At 38.7% G+C, this 22,867-nt stretch overlaps 1 protein-coding gene across 1 annotated transcript; it reads right to left on the bottom strand.

The window, feature by feature from the left end:
* Window positions 1-1,646: 1,646 nt before the first annotated feature.
* Window positions 1,647-15,611, bottom strand: ARF4 (ADP ribosylation factor 4). Its single transcript, XM_063291758.1, has 6 exons — window positions 15,270-15,611; window positions 9,528-9,608; window positions 8,853-8,962; window positions 7,304-7,375; window positions 4,224-4,349; window positions 1,647-3,356 (listed from the first exon to the last, which is right to left on the bottom strand). The coding sequence occupies exons 1-6, from the start codon at window positions 15,334-15,336 to the stop codon at window positions 3,270-3,272; spliced, it is 543 nt and encodes a 180-aa protein (XP_063147828.1). The 5' UTR covers window positions 15,337-15,611; the 3' UTR covers window positions 1,647-3,269.
* Between the last annotated feature and the right edge of the window lie 7,256 nt (window positions 15,612-22,867).

The raw sequence follows: 22,867 nt of genomic DNA, 5'->3' as shown, positions 1-22,867 counted from the left end.
AGCTAAAACAATTACTCAAGTATTTGATCTGTGTTCCAGATCATGAGGCAGTGCTAGGTCTACTTTTACCAACTTATCATGTGACTGTGGTTAATGGGAATGTTGGCACTCCATTTCATTGCCCTAGTTTGTGTAAGATAGACTATTATATGACTAGCTACTTTAGGGCACAATGTCATGCGATCATAGTTATGGTTACTTTTATGATTGTCGATTTGTGTGGATCATTAAACTAGAGTAATTCGATGAATATCACATTAACCATGGTTTAGTATTTCATATGAACACAGCTAGTATATCTCCTTTTTCCTGACAGATTTTAATTTATTATAGTTTCTGGATTGTTTATTTGCATAACCAGATTGCTACAGTGTATCCATAATATCATCTAAAAGTTCGCTTTTGCTCCATTCTGATTGGCAAACATCTCCCATATAATTGTTCTGACAGTTAAAATTCTAATTAGTTTATATGTGACTCGGGTATATAAACAAATTCCCACTTCTACAATCCATCTTTTTCAGACTTGTCTTGGTACAACTGCATCTTCACAATGGTTGAGTCCAAGAATCCTTTGAAAAACCATGGGATGCAGTTGGAATGAAGTATATGCCAGTTCAGAAAATCTGCCTTGTATATCACTTTTTGTAGTGAGAATCCAAGACAATTTGGCATAGAGGATCTATTCAGCTGTGGGTAACCTAGGGACTTCAAGATGTTGATAACTTCAATTTTGAGCAGCAAGCAGCTGTATTTCAGTAACTTAAGAGGGCCCTATGAGGGACATGGTGGTGCTGCAGGTTAAACCATTGAGCTTGCTGATCGGAAGGTTGGCAGTTCGAATCCACGTGACGGGGTGAGCTCCTGTTGCTAGTCCCAGCTCCTGCTAACCTAGCAGTTCAAAAACATGCAAATGTGAGATTAATAGGTACTGCTTCAGCGGGCAGGTAATGGCATTCTGTTCAGTCATGCCGGCCACATGACCATGGAAGTGTCTATGGACAAATGCCGGCTCTTCAGCTTTGAAATGGAGATGAGCACCGCCCCCTAGAGTCAGACACGACTGGACTTAATGTCAAGGGAAACCTTTACCTTTACCTAGAGGGCCCTAAGCCATGATGTAAATGCAAATTTATCCCTTAAGAACACTATCTTAAAAACAATTAAACTCCTTTAGTGGATTCCTGTGAGGGCATTCAGGCAGCCTTGCCCCAGGTGTACAAACTGGATGCAATGCAACGCAACGAGCTGGTTTTTTTGATTTTCAGATTCAAGCACCAGACTTAGTTTTTCTTTGTTTGAGTAGCCTGGCAATATTCATTGCTCGTGCTTGATTACTGTTGGAATGAGAACATGAGGCAAAGAAAAAATGCTGGTCTGTGCAAGTCCTATTACAAAACACATTTCATTGGCTTAATCTAATTTTTTGATCCAATAATTTTCTGAGTAGATGTAGGAATGTTGTAGAAGTAAAGTATTTGACGAAGTATATCGTGACATTCTGGTAGCAGGTTATTTAAGTATGGAATGGATACCATGACTATTGAATGGATACATAGGTGGCTCAACGTTTATAATTAAAGTAAAAATTCAACTGGAAGAAGGTATCAAGTGGAGTGCCAAAACATTCAGTCATGAGACCAATATTCCTTAACATTTTTATTAATAACTAGGATGAAGAGGTAGATGGAAATATGGATTCTGTGGACAATGCATACCACTATTACATACCCAACATGTTTGCAAAGTACTGATGGCAGTTCTCCAAGTATGCTGATTTCTTAAATACCATAATTCATCAAAAGTATAATGAGCCTGAGAAGGTATTATGGCTTTATGAAGTATGAAGCTAATGTTTGTATGATGTCAAGTTAGCAGTTCGGAGAATTATTTGAACAATATAAAGTAATTCAATAAATTAAAAATTCAGTTTTAAATGCAGCATTTTTTGGGTGCCGATTATAACAGATTAAAGGAAATTAGAAAATTCAGATTTTGAGAGAGTATATATAAGGGTTCCTGTGTTTCCATATTAAGCAGCTATTAGAATATGTAGCATCAAATAGTTGACCACATGGAAGGGAATCACAGGACAATTACTAGCAAACAGTGTTCTGTCAAATCATTAATGAAACAGACTCTTTGGGCAGTTTGTACTTTATTACAATTCTGAACTCTTAAGTATGCTCATATCTGGACATCTTAAAAGGAGTTAGATTTACAGCTTCAAAACACTTTTACAAGATTTTAGCTTTGATGATTAATCAGTTATGTTGTACACAAGTTTAACTGCCCATCTTAATTTTTTGCCAAATTGAAAACAACTCAAAGTCTATTCAGATCTGTTTGTGTTCAAGGTACAGAAAAAACTCCATTTATTGAAAAAGAATCTGTCACACATTCATATCAGTTCCACAAACGTAAGATTCAAGGAGCATACACAAAGCTATACATTTGTATCATTTTAATTAGGAATAATTCTGAATAGGTTATAAAGAAATTAATCCATCGAGTCTGAAGAATTTTCAAAATCTCTTCATGAAGATATGTTCACCAATAAACAGTAAAACTTTAGCAGAACTATTATACACTGGGCAAAACAGGCTGATACTGAAAGCAACATGCAAAAAGAAAAAAAAGACAATCTGCTGAATATTAAAAACTCCAATGAGCTTGTTGCAACCAGCACAGTAAGTATTATCAGGCTGAGTTCACACAAAGGCAAAAGTGGGTCAATTGGGGGAGGGGGGTTAATAAAATGTTCCTCAGTGCAGAAGATTTGAATAGTGTTTTAGAGCATTTTCTTGGCAATATTAGGAAGTGTTTTTATAAGGGAGAGAAATAAATATAAATGGAATGCTAGATTAAGTCAGCAGACTGTCCTATGGAATGAAACAAGATACTGGTAACTTATAGAGAAGGGTTTTTTTTTTAAATATACTTAATTGAATTGGGGCTCAATAAGCATTCAATAGATTTCAAAGTCACAACTATATTCAGGCATTTAGGCTAACAACAAAAAGAAAAATCAGAAGATACACTTTTTCCAAATTAAGGAGTTTTTCTTTTTAATCCAGGCCTATTGTTACCTTAGCAACATATAGCCCGGAGAACAATAATTGGCAACAAAATAAGTAAAAATGCTGTAATATCCTGCCCAAATCAGTTCCAGATACTGTATAATAACCAAGATGCAGCTAATTTTGATGTAACAAGCCTAGACCACTTATATCAAACATGTCCTTGGTGTGAAAGTCATCCAGTTGCAGTTAACGCTTTGATAGCTCATTTGACAGCCAGTCAAGTCCCTCGTATAGACCAGTACCTTGTGTAGCACAGGTAGCCTGAACATACCACTGTGGAACAGAAGGAAGTGATATTTTTAGTATTCTACCATCTATCTGTGAACACATTTCAACTCTGAAATCCAGGACGTGTTCCCGCATCTCCTACCATGTTAAGCAATTCTAAATCAAAACATAGGGATGTCAACACCCTGGAAGAAGACAATGGCAATTAACTTCTGTATCCAGCAATTACCAATTTCTAAAAAATTATTTTTTAAAAAAATACAGAATTATAACCAAAGATAGCATAACAGTTTTAACTCAAATGCCTAAGGTACCATATTTTTTATTTTTATGCTACTCTTCCTTCCACAGGCCAGAGTGATTACAGATAAATAAAAATAGCCCTTGTAAAAATAATTAACAAAATATCAACAATAAAGTAAGTCCTAAAGGACAATACAAATTCAAATATTGCTAAGCATAACCACAATTACCAATGATTTATTTCTTAGCATAGAAGATACAATCTATGGCTCTATAAATATAGAATTATAACCGCACTCAGCATTTTGTTGTTGTTATATTTCACCCATTAAAGAGAAATATTAACTCTGTTCAGAACAGCTAATGCTGATAGCTAGTTGGAACTGAAGTTCAGAAACCTTTGATGGGCTGCACTCAAAGGCCTGAATCCAATAATGCCTCATGTGAGTGGACAGACATTTATGCATTGGTAGGAACATAGGTTGGCTAACAACACTTTCTGCCACTCTCCCTTTGCAGTATCAAGTGCTGTTTAAAGACACTTGGGTGTTGCTTTCCAAGGAAAGTAGGAAAACATTGCTCTACTGATGAACCCCAATACCTATACCAAAAGCCAGCATTTCTTTTCATTCAGAAGTTCCACTGAATATAGAAAATCTCAATACTTACAGTTCTATTACGCAGGGACTGAAGGCCTAGTTTATCTGTCATTTCACTGATTGCCATGGCATTTGGCAAGTCTTGTTTATTTGCAAAGATAAGCAGCACAGCATCTCTCAACTCATCTTCTTGAAGCTGGAAGAAAAAACCATGTTAACTTCCCTCTTTTAAGTTTATTACAAGCAAACCTACAAGGGAAGAAGACAACTGGGCTGGCTGTATTTTTCCTTAATTTCCCCAAATAGTATTCAGAAGCTATGATGATCAAATTATCATAGTAAGCCAGTTTGGTGTAGTGGTTAAGGTGCTGGCCTAGAAACCAGAAGACAGTGAGTTCTAGGCCTCCCTTAGGCATGAAAGCCAGCTGAATGACCTTGGGCCAGTCACTCTCTCAGCCCAACCCACCTCACAGGGTGGTTGTTGTGGGGAAAATATAAGGCAGGAGTATTAGATATGTTCACTACCTTGCGCTGACACACACACATAAATAAAAAGGTGAGATATCTAATAATAACTGTTACAGCTTCTGGAAAGTCTAATGAGAAACAGCATGCTATGCTAAACTGGCTCCTGGAGGTATAATGTTATTGAAAATAAACAAAACTGATCATACTTTTCTTACCAGGAGCACATAATGCTACTCATGGCATGACTAAAACAAAGGCTGGTAACCTAGTCCATACTTCTGTTATTAGTGAAAAAAGTTATGAGAAAGCGTCAGTTGACCAAAGCCATGATGAGCAGCAGAGGTCAAAATCTATAGGCACATTGGATGGCAACAATAGCAGATGGAAGATGACAACTTGGAATGAAAAGCAAATGTGAAAAACATGCATTAACTAGTAAAATGAGTGAATAAAAGAAGAATAGTTATGTTGTATATCTGAAGTTAAGAGAAATGACAAGAATATAAGTCTGAAGGTGGTCTGATCTTGTGAGGTTGACAATAAACGCAGGGAAGTGATGCTGCAAGTTTAATTACAAATCAAAAGGGCCAGCACATATGTCGAAAAGTCTGAATTGGTGCTACGAGCGCTGAATGATAGTACTAATTCACAGGTTAGCATGCTGCAATCCAGGGAATGATGATAAGCAATCAAACAAGCAGAAAAACAATCATGCAGAAATTAATACCCTAATCAAAGAACTACTAAGGAGAAAACCACACCCCCACCAACTCTGGCAGGGCAAGCTACTGTATATAAACAGGGAACAAACCCCACTCCCTTCTCGCACTGAAGATGTTACCTAGTTGGGTAATGAAACGTCTGCAAGCAAACAACCAAGCTCAGAGAGCACCAGGGACTCCACAGATCAACCCTGAGCTACATATATTCTCTTCTATTGGAATGATGATAATCAGTGACACGTTTTGGGAAAAACTGCACAACTTTCTGAATGACTGTAATCCACTGTTAAGTAGCATAAATGGATGAGTGAGACTAAGGTGGAATAGAAAAACCTTGTTTGAATGATTGAATGAGAATGATGATGGGAGAGTATTTGCTGTTTCAAATATACAATCTAAGCACAAATCTATTCAAGTGTACACATGGAAAAGGAAGTGACTGAGGCACAATGGTGACAAAAGGTTCTGAATGTGGGACAGGATGAGAAAGTACAAATTCTGTATGAAAAACTAGCAAAGGAAGAAGATGCAGAAAGTATTAGAAACTCTGTGTAAAGAATTATATTACAGAGTGCCACAGAAATGTGTGGAGTTCTGCAGATAGGAAAAATGAAAAAGGGTGCTTAGCAGAATCAAGTAAAGAGACTGTGGATGAAAAAAATTGCATTTAAGAGAATTCTTGCCACAAGAAATGTGAATAAGAGAAAGATACTGTATAATATTGCAGAGAGAAAAAGGCAGCTGCAAAGAGAGCAAATAAAAAAATTAGAAGAGGCAGAACAATACTGAAAAATTTGACGGCAATAAAACGTTGTTTTGGAAGTGGGTGAACTAAACAAGCAGCCCTTAGCTGAATGAACAAGATTAAGAATAAAACTGATGAAATATTTTGAGAAAATGAAATGAGGGAATATCAGGAGCATTTCAGAGATCTGAATGGGAAGAACGATACACTGAAGACAGGAATAGAAATGAAGGCTATAAATATTATTGTCTGAGAAAAATTGATGAAAAGAAAGTAAAAAATGCAACAAGAAGCTTGAAAAGGTTGCAGGTGTAAGCAGTGTAACTGGAGAAATGTTAAAATATGGATGCGGAATGGCCATGCAACTAGTTTACCATATGTATAAAGACTCCATCTGTGTCTCACATTATTGTTTCTCTTTGCAAAAGGAAAGAGAGCAAGCGTGAATGCAAAAACTACAGGGGGATTAGTTGTGGTAAAACAGAAGAAAAAGAGTCAAGAATGAATGGGTGCTTGAATGATTGTGGACTTAATATGAAAAACAAGTGGCCAATACATCCCCTTTTCCGGGGAGATGGGCGGTGATGGAAATTTGAAATATAAATAAATAAATATAAATAAATATATTAAAAAAACAGTAGTTTGGTCATAATTGTGAATGATTAGGACTGAACTGCAAAATAAATACATCATGGAGGAGAGAACAGAATGAGAGGAACAGGAAGACTAAGAAACTGCACTGTTGCTGGATGCAGTTGACAAAAGGGAGGCAAGATGTTTGAAGGCCCAAAGGCAAAGTAGTGTCTGGATACAGCGGAAGCAAGTATGATTTGCAAGGACCAAAAGGTAAGAGGTATAGTGAGCAGTGTTGGTTTAGCAATAATCTCCTTTCATTTTCTTATCTCATGTCTTTAAATTCCTTCTGTTTACAATTTCTTACTTCTTTTCTATGCTTTGCATAATATTGCTTACTCTGAGTTGAACCACATATATGTAACTTTAAAGAGTTGCAGGCAGATGTTATGCTTGCATTCCCCTATGCTCTGAAACACCTCATCCTAATTATTTCCACAGCCCTAAAACACATAATAATGTCTCTGAACATCCAACATCCTGTTTGATTTTTTCGTTATTTTATATTCTGCTTTTATTATTTCTAAAAAACTCAGTTGTCACATTGACACAGAAAATGTTCACATTCTGATTAATAGTTACCATTTTCTGCAGTTCTTCTGCTGCTTCTTGAATTCTCTCTCTGTCATTGCTATCTACCACAAAAATGAGACCCTGGAAAAAAGTGTATTTGATAAATGTGGTGAGACAAGAAAAAAAAAGACTCAAGTCAATTCTGTCATGATTTCATATATCTTAACCTCCTGAGCTCGATCCCAGCAGAAGCTGGTTTCTCAGATAGCCAGCTCAGGTCGACTCAGCCTTCCATCCTTCGGAGGTTGGTAAAATAAGTACCCAGCTCGCTGGGGGAAAGGTAATTATGACTGGGGAAGGCAATGGCAAACCACCCCGCTCTATAGTCTGCCAAGAAAACATCGTGAAAGCGGCGTCTCCCAAAGAGTCAGAAAATGACTCGGGGAGCTTTCTTTCTTCTTTCAACCTCCAAAACAAAGTTTCAAATGTGAAACCATGCAAGGTATCAAGCTTCACTCCTGACATGCTATCTGTTCTCAGGTGCCAGTACCTTGAAAGAGCCAGGAAAGCCAGGAAAGTTTATTCAAACTTTAGCAATTTATGACAGCTTTCATTGGAAAACCATCTCTTCAGCCACAAATGAATTACTACTATTTGCAAAATGATGCAACTTGCCATAGTCAACCATGAAGGATGCTTCTTGTTAGGCTATAGTTAGGCTATAATTTCTATTGAACCTCACAAAGCAGTCCTGCCAAGTGATACCATAAAGGCGCAAAGCTGATGAAGAAGAAAGCTTCTTCTTCAGTTTAAATTTTCAAGCATTACACTTTTGGACTAATTATTTAGTTTCCATTCCTGCAATGAGCAGAGGGCTGGACTGACTTCACCTATGCTTTCAGCCATTTGTGCTCCAAATATAGTTTTGCCCATCAGTGACTAAAGTTCTTCATTAAGCTGCATAGCAAAACAATTCTACTGTTTGGGGACAGTGGCATGAGGACTGTACCTAACAGTCTGCCCACTGATGGAACACTATCTAGCAATGGAAACAATGCCCAATGCCCCAGCACACCCCATCTGTTTCAGAGGTTTGGAAGAGGAGCATAGCTCATGTGAACAACTGTGGAAGTGACACGAGACAGCAACTATGTGCAGCAGTTTCCACCCCCAATCACCTGGGAAATGCTGGGAACCAAGTATCTATACAGGCACACTGTTGCAGTTAATTCTTCAGCCTTGCAGAATCTTAAGCCCTAGGGAACTGCATCTTAACTAATTACTGTTTGCAGTGAGGACATCACAGATAAAGTCCTTAAACATAGACCACACCGGCTTCTGGAGAAACATAACCTTGTTCAATGGGTAAGATTAACATTCAAGAGACCTTCTATACAGGTTTTTAGCTATAGCACCCCATCCCCAGCAATAAACAAGTACATGTAGATAAAATAATAAAAACAAAACATAAAAGTAAAAATTCAATTAACTGCAATACATTAACAAATTTATACAGCACCATGAAAGAAAGCAAAATTAAGGATATTTAAATCCTAAATAATTGAGAGTCATTGAGTTAATTCAATGAGTTAAAAAAAAAGAACTTGCTAGAACTTACCTGTGTGTTCTGAAAATAATGCCTCCAGAGTGGTCTAATTTTATCTTGACCACCGACATCCCAAACAGTGAAACAAATGTTTTTATATTCTACTGTTTCCACATTAAAGCCTAAAAAGAAATAAGGAAGTTACAACAATCAGAAATATCAATTATATCATGCTGTGATACTATTCAAGCCAGGCAGTTTTAAGGACACTTCAATGCTTAAACAGCTGATTGATGTAGGGGTGGGGATGGCATTATATAAACCTGACAAAAACAAATATAATCACAAACAGCTAAAAGTACAGCAGAATTTGTTTAGTCACTTTTTAAAAATTAGAGTTCTAGAACATACAACATTTTTCAGAAAGAATTCAACAAAGATTTTTATTTTCTCTTAAGGGTATTTATCTTGCCCTGTAAAACAGTTTTCAATGTTTGTTTCTTCAGGGTTCTTTTATCTGAATATCATTATGAATAAAGTTGATCTTGGAAGCCAACATGTAGCAGAAAAAACGGTATGCTGGCCATAGACATCTTCATCTCTGGGCTCCAGAATTTCTCTTTGTTGGGATTATTTCTCAAAACAAGCATCTCCCAGTCATAAAACTTATGAGCTCAGCAATAATGTACTGTAACAATTCTGCTTTCTCAATAATATTAACAACTTAATATATTCCTATGTTCTTACCAATTGTTGGAATTGTAGTGACAATCTCTCCTAACTTGAGTTTATAGAGAATGGTGGTTTTTCCAGCTGCATCCAAGCCAACTAGGAAAACAACAACAACAATAAAGCCAATTTTTACTCTTCACACTTTTTACAACAGGTTCAGCCACATTTTTTTTTTTCAAATTAGACTTCCTGTGAATTTTCCTTCTCCATCTCTCAGGGTGGGTCATACTGTAACTAAATCACATAAATAAAAATACAATTTATTTTCACTCCTCACTTTGCAATTTCTTTTCCTATTCTGAGATTTGTAACTGGTCTCCTCACTTCTGAACCCTACGCTCAACTGCAAGAGCTAAATATCATGAGCAAGATCTCTGAACATTAATTCTGGCTCACTAGATTAGGTTTTCAATATGGTTTGCGATAGGAATTTTTTGTCTCTATGTCATCTGAAATGTGCAGTTTTCAGCTTTGTATCATTTTGGTTCAAATATGCTTGTTAATGGCTTTCTGGAACACTATTTTAGCATATTTCAGACTAACATTCTGGGTATTATTCCAGGCAGGAAAAATAGAAGGTTCCCAATAGTTTCCTCAACACAAGACAGAAGAACTAACTCTGAATTGGCAATTAGCTGGTCTGAATAAAACTGGAAGACAGACAATATACGCTAATCAAAACTGGTAAAAATTTGATTCACTATGGGAAAAGAAAACCTCTCCATAGCTCTCCATGCAACTTCAGTCTCAGAAAGGAAATACTAACATCTGTGAAATAGGGTCATTGGGGGGGGAAAGGAATTATCAGCATACTTGTATAAACTACAAAATTTGCAGAAGTATACCAAAAAACATGGGTTTCCCCCCCTAAAAACAAATATGCATCTGTTACTGTAAAGTTAAAATGCATATGAGTTATGTTTTATACTGAGTGACTATGATTTGCTAGCCTTTTTTCCCTAATGTACTGTCAACTTATCTCTTGAGTATTTCAATTAACCTTTTTGGATTTTTTAGAAAAATAAAACCATGTCTTTACATAGGTTTTACCTAGATGAAAGCAAACATGCATTCTGAGCCTGATTTAGAAAAATGCAGTAATATTAAGCAAATATTGATATTAATAAATAATGAACTTTCAGTTTGAGGCTGAAATATATTAGATGTTAACATATTACATAAAAATAACATGATAATATTGCATTTTTAAAAAAAATTAAGCTCAAGAGCTCACAAACATTTGCATTTTGCAACCGCCAGAGTCCCTCTTTTGGGGGAGATGGGCGGTAATTAAATTTGAATAATAAATAAATAAGTTATGTGCTTTCATCCTTCTTAAGAGATGTGAGATAATATTTTGTAATACAGTAGAATGCTAAGAATTAGCTTGAGAATTATACTTCTTTTATACATTATTATTTTAAGGAAATGTTTCTTTCTGATGTACTCTCACATGATGAAGGGAGATCATCTGTAGGTGATTCCAGTGTAGAGCAGCAAAGGCTCTCGCCTCCATTGGATTAACAACAGCAGTGACAAAAAGCTGCTTTAAATCAGGTCACTGAAATCAGGAAAGCTTTGAGAGAAAATTAGAAGCCTATCTATCAAAGAATGTGTGCACACAGTTCTGATACTGAAATTCCTGGGGTGAACATGTCCCCTATGGTACCCTTACTTTTATATTCCTTCTAAAAAGGAATAGCTCAGCTCAGTCCAAAACAGGCTTATTGAAAGTCCTGATTAGTCTAGCAGGACTTAATACCAAGTACATGTGTTTAGAGTTGCAACATGAGACACATAAACTACCAAAGTCCACAAACCAAGTCTAAAGTATTAATCAAAATAATTCATTATCTAAATAGATCAAATACAAGTATTCATATTTGTCTTTGAATTGCAGTGGTTGTTTACAATTACAAAGTTTTCATTGCCTGTATATCTATCTCCAAAAATTACTGTATGTAAAATACAAACAATAAAAATCAAACATATACCCATATTCCCACTTTAAGGAAATGTTTCTTTCTGATGTTACCCAAAGAATTTCATGTACAGTTTGTGAAAATGCAATGAGTGATTTTTGTATGCCCTACAGTGTGAAAAGCAGTGCTTGCATATGAACAAAATGGATGAAGTATATAAAAATCTTAGTATGGCATTTGTTTTACTTTCCTGATTTTCAAGATAATGAGGTACCATGGTCAGAAATAAAAATGTCCAGAGTATTGCATTAATTTTAGAATGCAACAGTTTTAGTTTTGCATAGTTTTAGTTTTAGTTTCCGTATGCAAAAAAAATCCACAATGAAAAACTATTCTGTATAGTGCACTGAGAAGTCTAATTCTTCCCACAGCCCCTTTTACTTTATAACATCACCCATATGCCCATGAAGATCCATGTTTCTGATCTGCAGACAATCCAACCACCTAGTTAACTCTCATATGGAGTTTAGTTAACTCTCAAATTGAGTCTAGTTAACTATTGAGCCACAGCTGAAATACAGAATCAAAGTCTGAAATTATGGCTTGTTATAAAAATAAGAGAACCACAGAACTGGAGTTGAACCAAACTTAACTTCTATGGCTCAGCATATCCTGCAAAAGTGTCCAGTCTTTCCCTCTACTCCCTCAAAGAAATCCTTCCCAGATTCTTCTGTCTTCCCTACCGTGGCAACTCTTCACACGGCAGTCTTCTGTTGTCTGATTTATTTAATCTCACAAAACAAAGTTAATTGTTTTTCCCCTCATATCATTTTTGGTGTGTAAAGGACTGTGAGAGAGATGCTCTTACAAGAGGATTAGAGGGGAGTGCAAGGGAATAGAAATGGGATGTTACACTTTGCTTTTTGATCAGTTAATTAATATTCAAAGCAAGCCTTCCTTGTTTATAAAATCTAATGCACAGGGCTCTTAATTTGGAAGAAATATATTCTCAGGCCGAAGGATAAGGCAGGGCTGGAAAGAGAACAGAAAGTACTACATTGGGGGGGGGGGTTGCACACAGAAAGGGAGAAAACTGAACAGCTCTGCAAGAAAATTGAAAATGGTGTGATAACACTATCCCACAGCCCAGAAATCAGATATACAGAATTCTCAGGAAGAAAAAGGTAAAAGGCCTTTACAGATACCACTGCAAATCAAAAAAATTGAATGTTTTTTTTTCCCCCTGGCAGTTTCATTTAGCTTCTGAAACTGCACTATCTACCCTTAGCATTTTTGTTTACCAAAATGAAAGATGTATGCTGGACTAAAATGAAACTCATCTAGTATACTCTCACTGATTAAAATACTTTAAAATGTATTTAAAAGAGATGAACAGCAACAGCTTTATTATTATACTGAGAACATCTGGAACAGTTAAGCTGAAGCTGAACAGGAAAACTTATAGTTGAGCATTCATATATGATTTTAAAAATGATTTAAAACAAATCAATATTATTTCCTAAAGACTCAGTCACTATTTAGATTAGTAATAAAGCCAATTAATATACTAGCTGTAATAATATTAATGTGCTGTAATGAAGCCAACCTTTGGTAATATCCAAAGATTGTAGGACAGAAAACAGTTCTCCCAACTATGCCTCCCTATAGCCTGCTCTGTTCAAAAGGACCACTCAACCCTCTGAAGCTATTGGGGGGGTGGGGGGGTTGGTTGGTTGTGGGGTTGGTTTTTTGTTTTGTTTTTTTTGCACAAGCATTGGGGAGTCTTGTCAGGCAATCTCACCATACCCAATTGTACTGCATAATTCAAGTAGGCACTAAAATGCTTAACCAAAGTTCTAAAACATAGTATTTTTTATTGACAGAATAATGTTTCCTTGACTTTTGGTGTATGTGTATATATGTACAGCATTCCAAATTTTAGTGGAATTCTGGGGGGTAAAAAACCCAATCCAAACCTAAAATGTTTTTATCTCTTTACAGCAACTACTGTATACAGTAATTTTAATGTTTTCTTCATATTTCCCTGGTAAACACAGGTTCTACAATCATACGGAATTAACATAAAGTGTAAAAAAAAAGCCTGGGATATTGTTTCATCAGCAACTGCAAGCCAAACTGATCCACCTACAACATCCATGACAGAGCACGCTCTCAAGTACTCTCTCTCTTTTCAGTATGCACAAGAAAATCTGATGCATCCTTCTCTGGATGAATGAACAGCAATCTGTTGTTGTGTCCAATATTGGATCTTCATAGTTTAATTTGATACAATAAACCATACTTTAAACCATGTTTTCAACTCCAGTTAGCATAACCACTCTCCAAGGAAGACAGCATTTTTAGTAGGGTACCCCATTGGCCAGGGAAGGCTCATTTACATTTGTCCTGTTACTGTAGATTCAAATTTAAACTGAAATTAGCTTAAATTTAAAACTTGAACCTTCCAAAATTCACTTCTGGCATGCACTGGTGTAGGGTGTAGACTTAAATCAAACTAGGCCATATTTTCATTTTTCAAGTCAGTATTCAAGAAATATATTAAATAAGATTCAGAACATATGCTGGCTTTCTGAAATCCTGCTTACCTTACTATTCACAACATACTGAAAACTGAAATTCATATGTATATAACAGTTTCTGAATAAATAGAACATCTTCAGAGAGCTGAAATATTTTTAATCAATCATACCTAGATGAAGAAACTAAGAATAATGTTATCCTTAGCTACATGAGGATAACAGAGAAAATGTCAAGAGAAAACAGTCTGCAATCTGAAATAAAAAAGGGTATCTTCCCATATCAATTGCACAATTTCAAATGAACATACTTACTCATTTAACCTGACCTGGAGAAATACTGTTTAAAACCATCGCTATTTTAGAACAGCAACTATGTATTTAGGGCAAATTCTCAAACTAATATTGTAGGCTATCAGCAATACATCTTTTCTGTGACCATCTGTTTTTTTCTTTGTTATCCAAGTCAATACATAAAAGTATTTTTAGTATCTCAGTTTAAACTCATCTCCCAACAGCAAATACTAAAAATATAAGTGCTAAAGGTCCAGCTCTATACCCTGATTTGCACAGTTAACATTTCAATTTAAGCCCTTGCAATTACAGACAATGTGAGAAGAGATCAGAAAAAAAGAAAACAACATAAGGGACACTAATTCAAATGCCTATCAAGGATTAGGGCACCTCTCCTCTATATTACTTTTATTATAATTTCCCTCCTGATGTGGAAGTAAAATTGAACTAAACAAAAATAAAGCAAAAACGTATTTTAAAAAAGAACCCTGGCAACCTCCAGGCTTTTGCAAAGGATCAGACTGAAGACTTATTCTGAAACACAGGAAGCCCCATCAGCACGGAAAACAAACCACATCCTGACCAGAGCCTCCGGGCGGCTGCAGAGAAGTCGCCTTGACCTAAACCTTCTTCCAAGGTGGATTCCTTGGGAAGATCCTGATGACCCTTGCGATCCCGGCTCTCACGACCTGAGCTTCCCCCCGCCCCGCTTCTGTCTCCCTTTCCTTTCTCTTTTGGCTGCTCAGACCTCCCCGAAAGACTCGGCTGCCGCTTCCTTCGCCTCAGGCCTAAGTTGCGCCCGTGCCACCCAGACGAGGCGTTCGAAGCCCCGGCAGGCAACCCGCGCTGCGCGGGGTCTTGTGAGCGGTGGGGGACATCCCGGCCTCCCAAGCGACGCGGTGGGCCGCCCGCTACGCCCGGGCGGGGTCGCCGCAGGCCTGCTCGGGGTCTGCGCCCGGGCGGGGAGGCTTCGCGGGGTGCGGGGACGGCGACGCGCGTCTCACCCATGAGGATGCGCATCTGCTTCTTGCCGAAGAGGCGCGAGAAGAGCGAGGAGATGGTGAGGCCCATGGCGGCTCCGAGCTGGGGCTGCGGCGCAAGGAACGAGCGGGATGGTGCTGGCCGCGTCGAAGGGGAAGGCAGAAGCAGCGACCTGAACGCCGGTCCCTCCTGTTCGCTTTCCTTCGCTTCCTCTCCTCTCCGGATGGCGCTACGCTACCGCAGGGCGCTGGAAGGAGCTCGCGGCGTCCGCTCACTGAGGCTGGTCTGAGTCCAGGAAGCCTGGTTCGCTCTCCTCTTCGCTCGCTCTCTGCCACGTCACGACCGCCCCGGCTCCAACGCGGACAGAATCGCGTCACGCCCGCCACATCCTCACCGCGGCACCGCCCCCACGATCCTTGGAACGAGGATCACGACGGGCAAGAAGACTACAACTCCCGAGGTGGCCCTGGCTAGCAGCCGCCTTGCAGACTTTAGCCTTGAGCTACGTAGCACGACGGGAAAGATAGTTCTGGAAAAACCCGGAGATTTAGCCCTTCTAAAAGGAATGTGGCGCGGAGCATGCTGGGAACTGTAGTAGTTTCTTTTTTAAAAGTCTGTCCAAACTGCTCTTCCGCTTTTCCTGCTGCGGTGTGTGCTGGGAGGCATAGTCTTCCTAGGAGAAGGCCGAGGCCTGCTTCCGGTTGTAGTGGCTTGAACAAAGGTAACGCAGAGTTTTAACTGTTACAGGTTTAAGTCCTACAAATAACAGCTCTGGTGATAAAATTGGACGATACCACTTTAGACTTCAGTCCTTGTCTCACATGATGAAGGGAGATCATCTGTAGGTGATTCCAGTGTAGAGCAGCAAAGGCTCTCGCCTCCATTGGATTAACAACAGCAGTGACAAAAAGCTGCTTTAAATCAGGTCACTGAAATCAGGAAAGCTTTGAGAGAAAATTAGAAGCCTATCAAAGAATGTGTGCACACAGTTCTGATACTGAAATTCCTGGGGTGAACATATCCCCTATGGTACCCTTACTTTTATATTCAGGGTTTTTTTGCCTTTGAGTCAGTGTTGACTCCTGGGGACTGCCTGGATGACTCCCTCCAATTGTCGTGGCAAGGTTTTTCGGAAGCGGTTCGCCATTGCCTCCTTTGTAGGGCTGAGAGAAAGTGACTGGCCCAAGGTCACCCAGTGGGCTTTGTGCCTAAGGCGGGACCAGAACTCCCGGTTTCTAGCCTGGTGCCTTAACCACTACACCAAACTGGCTTTCCTTTATATTCATTAATTATTCATATATTCATTAGAGGATTGAGATTCACTAGGAAAGAAACTAGATTTCCAGGGCGAAACTTTACCTTGAGGGTGGAGTGAGCCAACCACTTCAGGTGAACGTTGTTAGACTGAAGATTCATTTTTACCCCTATCCGGTGACAACATTCAATATACGTGAGGGAATGCTGTCTTGTCCTTTACCTCACTTAAGAACAACGTTTTGAGCTAGAAACAAACCAGTACTTAAAGGGCCATGATCTCCCTGAAACACTGTCAACCTGTTTACAAAAAAGTATTACTGTATACCATTATGTGACATGCATTGCACTGATATAAAGGTTATAGAGACTTATTTGTTTGATAATGATAATGATTCTATATTCTAAAAAGGAATAGAAGACTGGAGGACCTTCTCTGATATCTTAGATAAATGTGTGGGCTGGATACCCCCCATAGCAGAAAATTATCAGAGATTTGTGGGGGCAATAATAAGTGTAGCAAAGAACACCATACCTAGAGGATATCGCAAACAATATATTCCAGGATGGAATGACGATTGCGAAAAACAATATCAGGAATTCCTCGAGAATGGAGATCAAGAAATTGCGGATGAATTACTACATGGTCTTGACGTAGCGTGACAAAAGAAGTGGATAGAAACGGTTGAGGTGCTGGATTTTTAAAAAGCCTGGTGTAAGAACTGACAGCCTCAGTCCCAATATTGACCCAACTCATGCACAATTGGAATATGCAGAATTCAGGTTTATTGAGAACAAGTGTACAGAACAAAAAAAAGCTGCGATTAAAAGTTTCCCGCCTAAACTCAACTCATTAAAACTTTCCAATGCCCCCCTCCCCCCTCCTATCTCTTTCTCACCCAATCTCTAATAGTCAACCATATCAGCCACAGATGTCTCTGGCAGTACAACCTTGACTCCCCCTTTTCCAGCCCAAACAACAGTGATTCACACTCCTTGCAATTCCCCCCTCCCATCTTCCTTCTTGACATAGGTTGATCCATCATTGCAGACGAACATGGTCAAAAGATTCAACAACCATTTGAATGCAGAGTCTGACACCTGGTCACTCTTACAGAAACTGGGTGAAGGCCACAGGATGGCACAAAATAGTACATCTATACCCCCAGACAAGATCGCAGCCCACATTGTATCTACGTCTAGGGCCCCACGGGATAGAGCTTGTACAATTTATATTAAACATAAGTTTACAGTGCTGCTCTCTACCAGCAAAGAACAAACTGAATACTCCCGCCCATTCTCGATTGATGAAATAACAACTGCGCTGAAGGATATGAAGGTGAATAAGGCACCAGGGCCTGATGGAATCCATCCAGAATTCCTCCTCAACTGTGGCAAGTACACTAAGAAGTGGCTGGCAGACTTCTTTACAAATACAAATGATGACAGACATGATCCCACATAAGATGAAGCACTCTGAAATTATTGCTGTTCTCAAGCCGGGAAAGCTGAGTAACCAACCAAAAAGTTATTGGCCAATTGCAGTTTTGAGCACAATCTACAAGCTTTTAGAAAGGCTTCTCTATAACAGAATTAGCATCAAGATATTTGAGAGGATTCCCATGGAGCAAGTTGGTATTCGCCTAAACAAAGCTGGCTGATCAGGTCTTATCACTGACTACCTACATAGAAGCAGGATTCCAGAAAAAAACTTGACATCAGTTGCTTTCCTAGACCTGTCTGCAGCATATGACACGGTATGGAGACATGGACTACTCTACAAACTTGTACAAGTTACAATGTGTAAGAAAACTGCCCAATTTATTAATAATATGATTGCAAACAGGACCTTCCAGGTGATGAGTGGACACAGCGTGAGCACTCAAAAAGTCCTTAATGATGGCTTACCACAAGGCTCTGTTTTAGCCCCTCTTTTATTTAATCTGTTTATTTCTGATATGCCTGATACCATCTCCAGAAAGTTTGGATATGTGGATGACTGGGCTATAGGCATAAGTGTAATGATTGCCTATCCTAAAACACCATCAGACTCATGAACAGGTTCATAAAGGTATCTGATTTATTAAAGAATAGTATGCAGGATCACAAAGAAAGCTGAGAATGATAAAAGCACGCCAAATGCAAACTAAAAACCCTCGGTGCAAATGAGATCCCTCCCCCCGTAGAATCTTCCCAGGCTCACAATCCCAGGTGCTCCTAACGGCTTCTGATGGTCTGCGGGAAACGTCCTTGAACAGAGCACATAACCCAAACACATTCCATTGTAATGAACACAGATAGAGAGCTTGGTACAAGGTTTCACAGCAGCTCCCTCCCAAACAGAAACGCGCATCAGCGCCATGGCATGTGAAACGTTACGATGTACAGTGCACATTGAAACAGTGAACATGACAATAAGACATCAAACCTTTGAGACAATGGAAGCCATCTTAACATCTGACTTAGCTACCCTACCCTGAGAACATACTTTCGGAAATGGAGATTGCATCCAAACCCTGCGAAGACAGAAATGGTGTGCTTCTACCTATGTAATAGGTTGGCAAATAGACAGCTTAATATCAGTTTGAAGGCACTAGACTCCAACATAATACACACCCAAAATATCTTGGGGTAACCCTAGACAGGACGCTTACTTATAAGAAGCATTTAGAAAATACCTCAGCTAAACTGAGAACTAGAATTAACGTTCTACATAAGCTATGCGGTATTACATGGGGTTCTTCTACTGATATGCTGTGCACTTCAGCTCTAGCGCTGGTCTATTCAACTGTGGAATATTGCATTCTGGTGTGGCTCAATAGTGCACACATGGTGAAGGTAGACATACAGCTCAACAGTATGATGCGGATTATTAGCGGAACCCTCAGGTCCACTCCAACCCAATGGCTGCCCATCTTGAGCCATATCCCTCCTCCAGACCTCCAGCGGAAGAATGCTCTTCTCAGAGAATATAAAAGGATAGTTGATAACTCCGAGCTCCCCATACATGGTGATATAGCGGAATTAGGAATAAACAGATTGCGATCGAGGCATCCACCTAAGGCTACTGCCAGGGAATTGGCTATAAACAATTTTCATCTCCCGATTCCTGGAGGCAAAAAGCCTGCCCCCAGCATTGTCAAAGCCTACCCTGTATAACAACAAAGCCTCCTGCTTTTGATCAGCCACGCAGAATATGCTCAGCTATCAATAGAGTGCGCACTAATCATGGCAGGTGTGCAGATTCCCTGTATAAACGGGGTAAGATACCATCTCCAAGGTGTGACTGCGGGGCTGACAGGCAAACTGTCAAACACATAATACAAGAATGTAAGACTAGAGCCTACGACGGGAACTTTGCTGATTTCCTGATGGCAACTGATGCTGCATACGACTATATTTGTAATCTTAATGTTTGTTTTTAGTTATAATTGCCCTATGACCAATGTATATTTTCTATATACGTTTTTATATTCCCATTTTTTAAATATATTTGTAATAATGTATGATGTGCTGCCATACGATAAATAAATTTATCGTATTTATCTAAAAAGGAATAGCTCAGCTCAGTCCAAAACAGGCTTATTGAAAGTCCTGGTTAGTCTAGCAGGAGTTAATACCAAGTACATATGTTTAGAGTTGCAACATGAGACACATAAACTACCAAAGTCCACAAACTTGTATTAATCAAGTATTAATCAAAATAATTCATTATCTAAATAGATCAAATACAAGTATTCATATTTGTCTTTGAATTGCAGTGGTTGTTTACAATTACAAAGTTTTCATTACCTGTATATCTATCTCCAAAAATTACTGTAGGTAAAATACAAACAATAAAAATCAAGTGTATACCTATATTCCTACTCCCCTGAAGTTATTTCCTCCCTGTAGCTCAATTGACTTAAACCAGCCCTGGTTTTAAGAAGAAGGAGGCAAATTTATGCAGGGGCAAATTTCTCAATAGGAATCTTTGAATTTCCATACATTGTGAAGGACAGAATAAACAGTACATGACCTGGAAAAGAGTTGAACAAATTAGCAAAATCTGCTTTCTGCTCTAAGCAGTAAACTCAGCAGAGGCAAATACTGTAGCTCTCCTTTCAGTGGTGCCTGAGAATGCAAACCTGTTTTCTCCTATAATGGATTATAGTTCAAATTGTATTGCTATTGTAGCAGGACGGAAAAGACAAATCAGTCTGCCTCAAGGCTACTCCATATTAAAATGGAACCTGCATGCAGGGTTTTTCATTTATCTGTCCTCCATAGTTACTGTTTTTTACCTCTCAATAGTTAGTCACCATTTTTGACATCATGCTTTTTATTCATTCCCTATGGACATTTTTAAAATATATTTCTGAGTAGGTCTAAGCAGGTAAGTAATTGGCAGTTTGGGTATATGCTGTGTTGGTATATTTTGGCTTGAGTTCATGAATGACTTGTAATTTCAAAAAATGACATAACAATTACCAGGAGGATGCCCACACTTGCCATGTATGACTTGATTCATACATTGTGCTAAAGCCAAAAAGCTTATTTTTTATTGAAGAAACAAAAGGCCTAGTAAAAACATTAAGAAGTACAAATTAAAAATAATTAAACTTGAGATATATTCAGAATAAAATTTGTGCGCTCAGAGATAATCTATTAGAGTTTGTTAAAATATAGCTAATAAACCCTGACAAATTTATTTGAATAAATTTGTAGAGTTTTCACTGTTTTTCTGCCAAAGCAGTTTCTCCCACTTTTAAATACCTCTGATTCAATGAAATATGTAGTGATGTTGAGGCTCTCAGGAAGGAAGGCTGTAGATGCCAAACTGCCTCTCCCAGAAACCCTTGAGGCTTCATACTCTGGTCCTGCCTCCTACTTTATGGTACAGGTAGTCCTTGCTTAACTAACACAGTTGAGACCATAATTCCAGTTGCTAAGTGAAGTGGTCATTAAGTGAATCCAACCTGACTTTACGACATTTTTGTGGCAGTCATTAAGTGAATCACCATGGCCGCTAAGCAAACCACATGGTTGTTAAGCAAATCATGTGGTTCCCCATTGATTTTGCTTGCCAAAAGCCAGCAGGGAAGGTCAAAAATGGCAATTATGTGACCACGGGAACGCAGAGATGGTTGTAAGTGTGAGCACCGTTTGTAAGTTGGTTTTTTCAGCACCATCATAAGTCTGAACTGTCACTAAACAAATGGTCATTAAGTGAGGACTACCTGTAGCCTCTTGGTACAGTACTTCCTGCTACTGCCACCACCTATCTCCCATTACAAGATGTCCCCTGCCTAAACCCAGCCTGCGAGAGATTGGGTTCTCATGCCCTGTGCTGCCTTTCTGGTCAAATTTGAAAGTTGAAAAAAAAATCTAACAGGAGATAAAATCAATTTTAAAAAGTAAGTGCCCTTAAAACATAAATATTAATAGGTAGACATGCACTGTGGAAGAAGATAATTACAGAGCTGCCCAGACCACAGTAATTCAAGCAGCTTGCAAATTAGTTAAGGAAAAAAAGGAAGAAAATGCTGCATTCCAAACAGATCGTAAGATGACCATGATCTGTTACAAATGAAGAGCCCTCTGTTCTAAACCTCTGAAGAGACAGGAGAGGATTCAAATTGTTACAGATCATAAAAAGATTCTAAAGAACCAATTGTGTCTTCATGAGTGTAACTCATATGAATATACGCTGAAATTAAAACACTCAGTTTCACAACTGGTACAGAGGGACTTAAAAAAAGTAAAAATGGGACTTAGTGCAACACAGAAAACAAAAATAAAAAGCCGAATGCCAATTCCTGACTACATTCTACCCATTTCTATAGTCCTGAAAAAAACAACCGTTTCCTTCAAATGCCTAACTTCTCCAGCAACTTGGAGATTCCAAATGTTAAATGGAGGCTGCTGGGGATGATGGGAACTGCATTCCTTACTTAGCCTCTCTCCACAGTCTTCTCCGTTCCTTTGAAAAAGAGAATATTCTCTGAGGAGGGAGCGTAATTTGATTCTGTACACGACAAAGAGGTATATCTCACCCATGAGGGTGGGGATTGGCTGATGACTAATGCAAAATACATAATTTACCGGATGCTGTCATGATGCACATGATGTGGCTCATACCAGATGCCTGTGCTGCCTACAGTACTGACCCTACTGCTTTGGCAGTGCCTCCTTCCACTGCTGTAACTTTGTTTTTACCACTGTGACCAGCTGTTTTCATTTGCCTCACATTTATTGAGTCGACACCTTTGCCCATGGTTAACGCTAAGTCATGCTTTGCCTGTCATGTGAACACAGTCAGTGGTTGAGTTTGTGCACTGCACTAAGCCAAGATGAGGGATGTATCAGTTCACACAACCTTTTAAGC

The sequence above is a fragment of the Candoia aspera genome, chromosome 2 (assembly GCF_035149785.1).
Source record: "Candoia aspera isolate rCanAsp1 chromosome 2, rCanAsp1.hap2, whole genome shotgun sequence".
NCBI classification, from domain to species: Eukaryota; Metazoa; Chordata; class Lepidosauria; order Squamata; family Boidae; genus Candoia; species Candoia aspera.
This window is presented reverse-complemented; position numbering and strand designations above follow the sequence as displayed.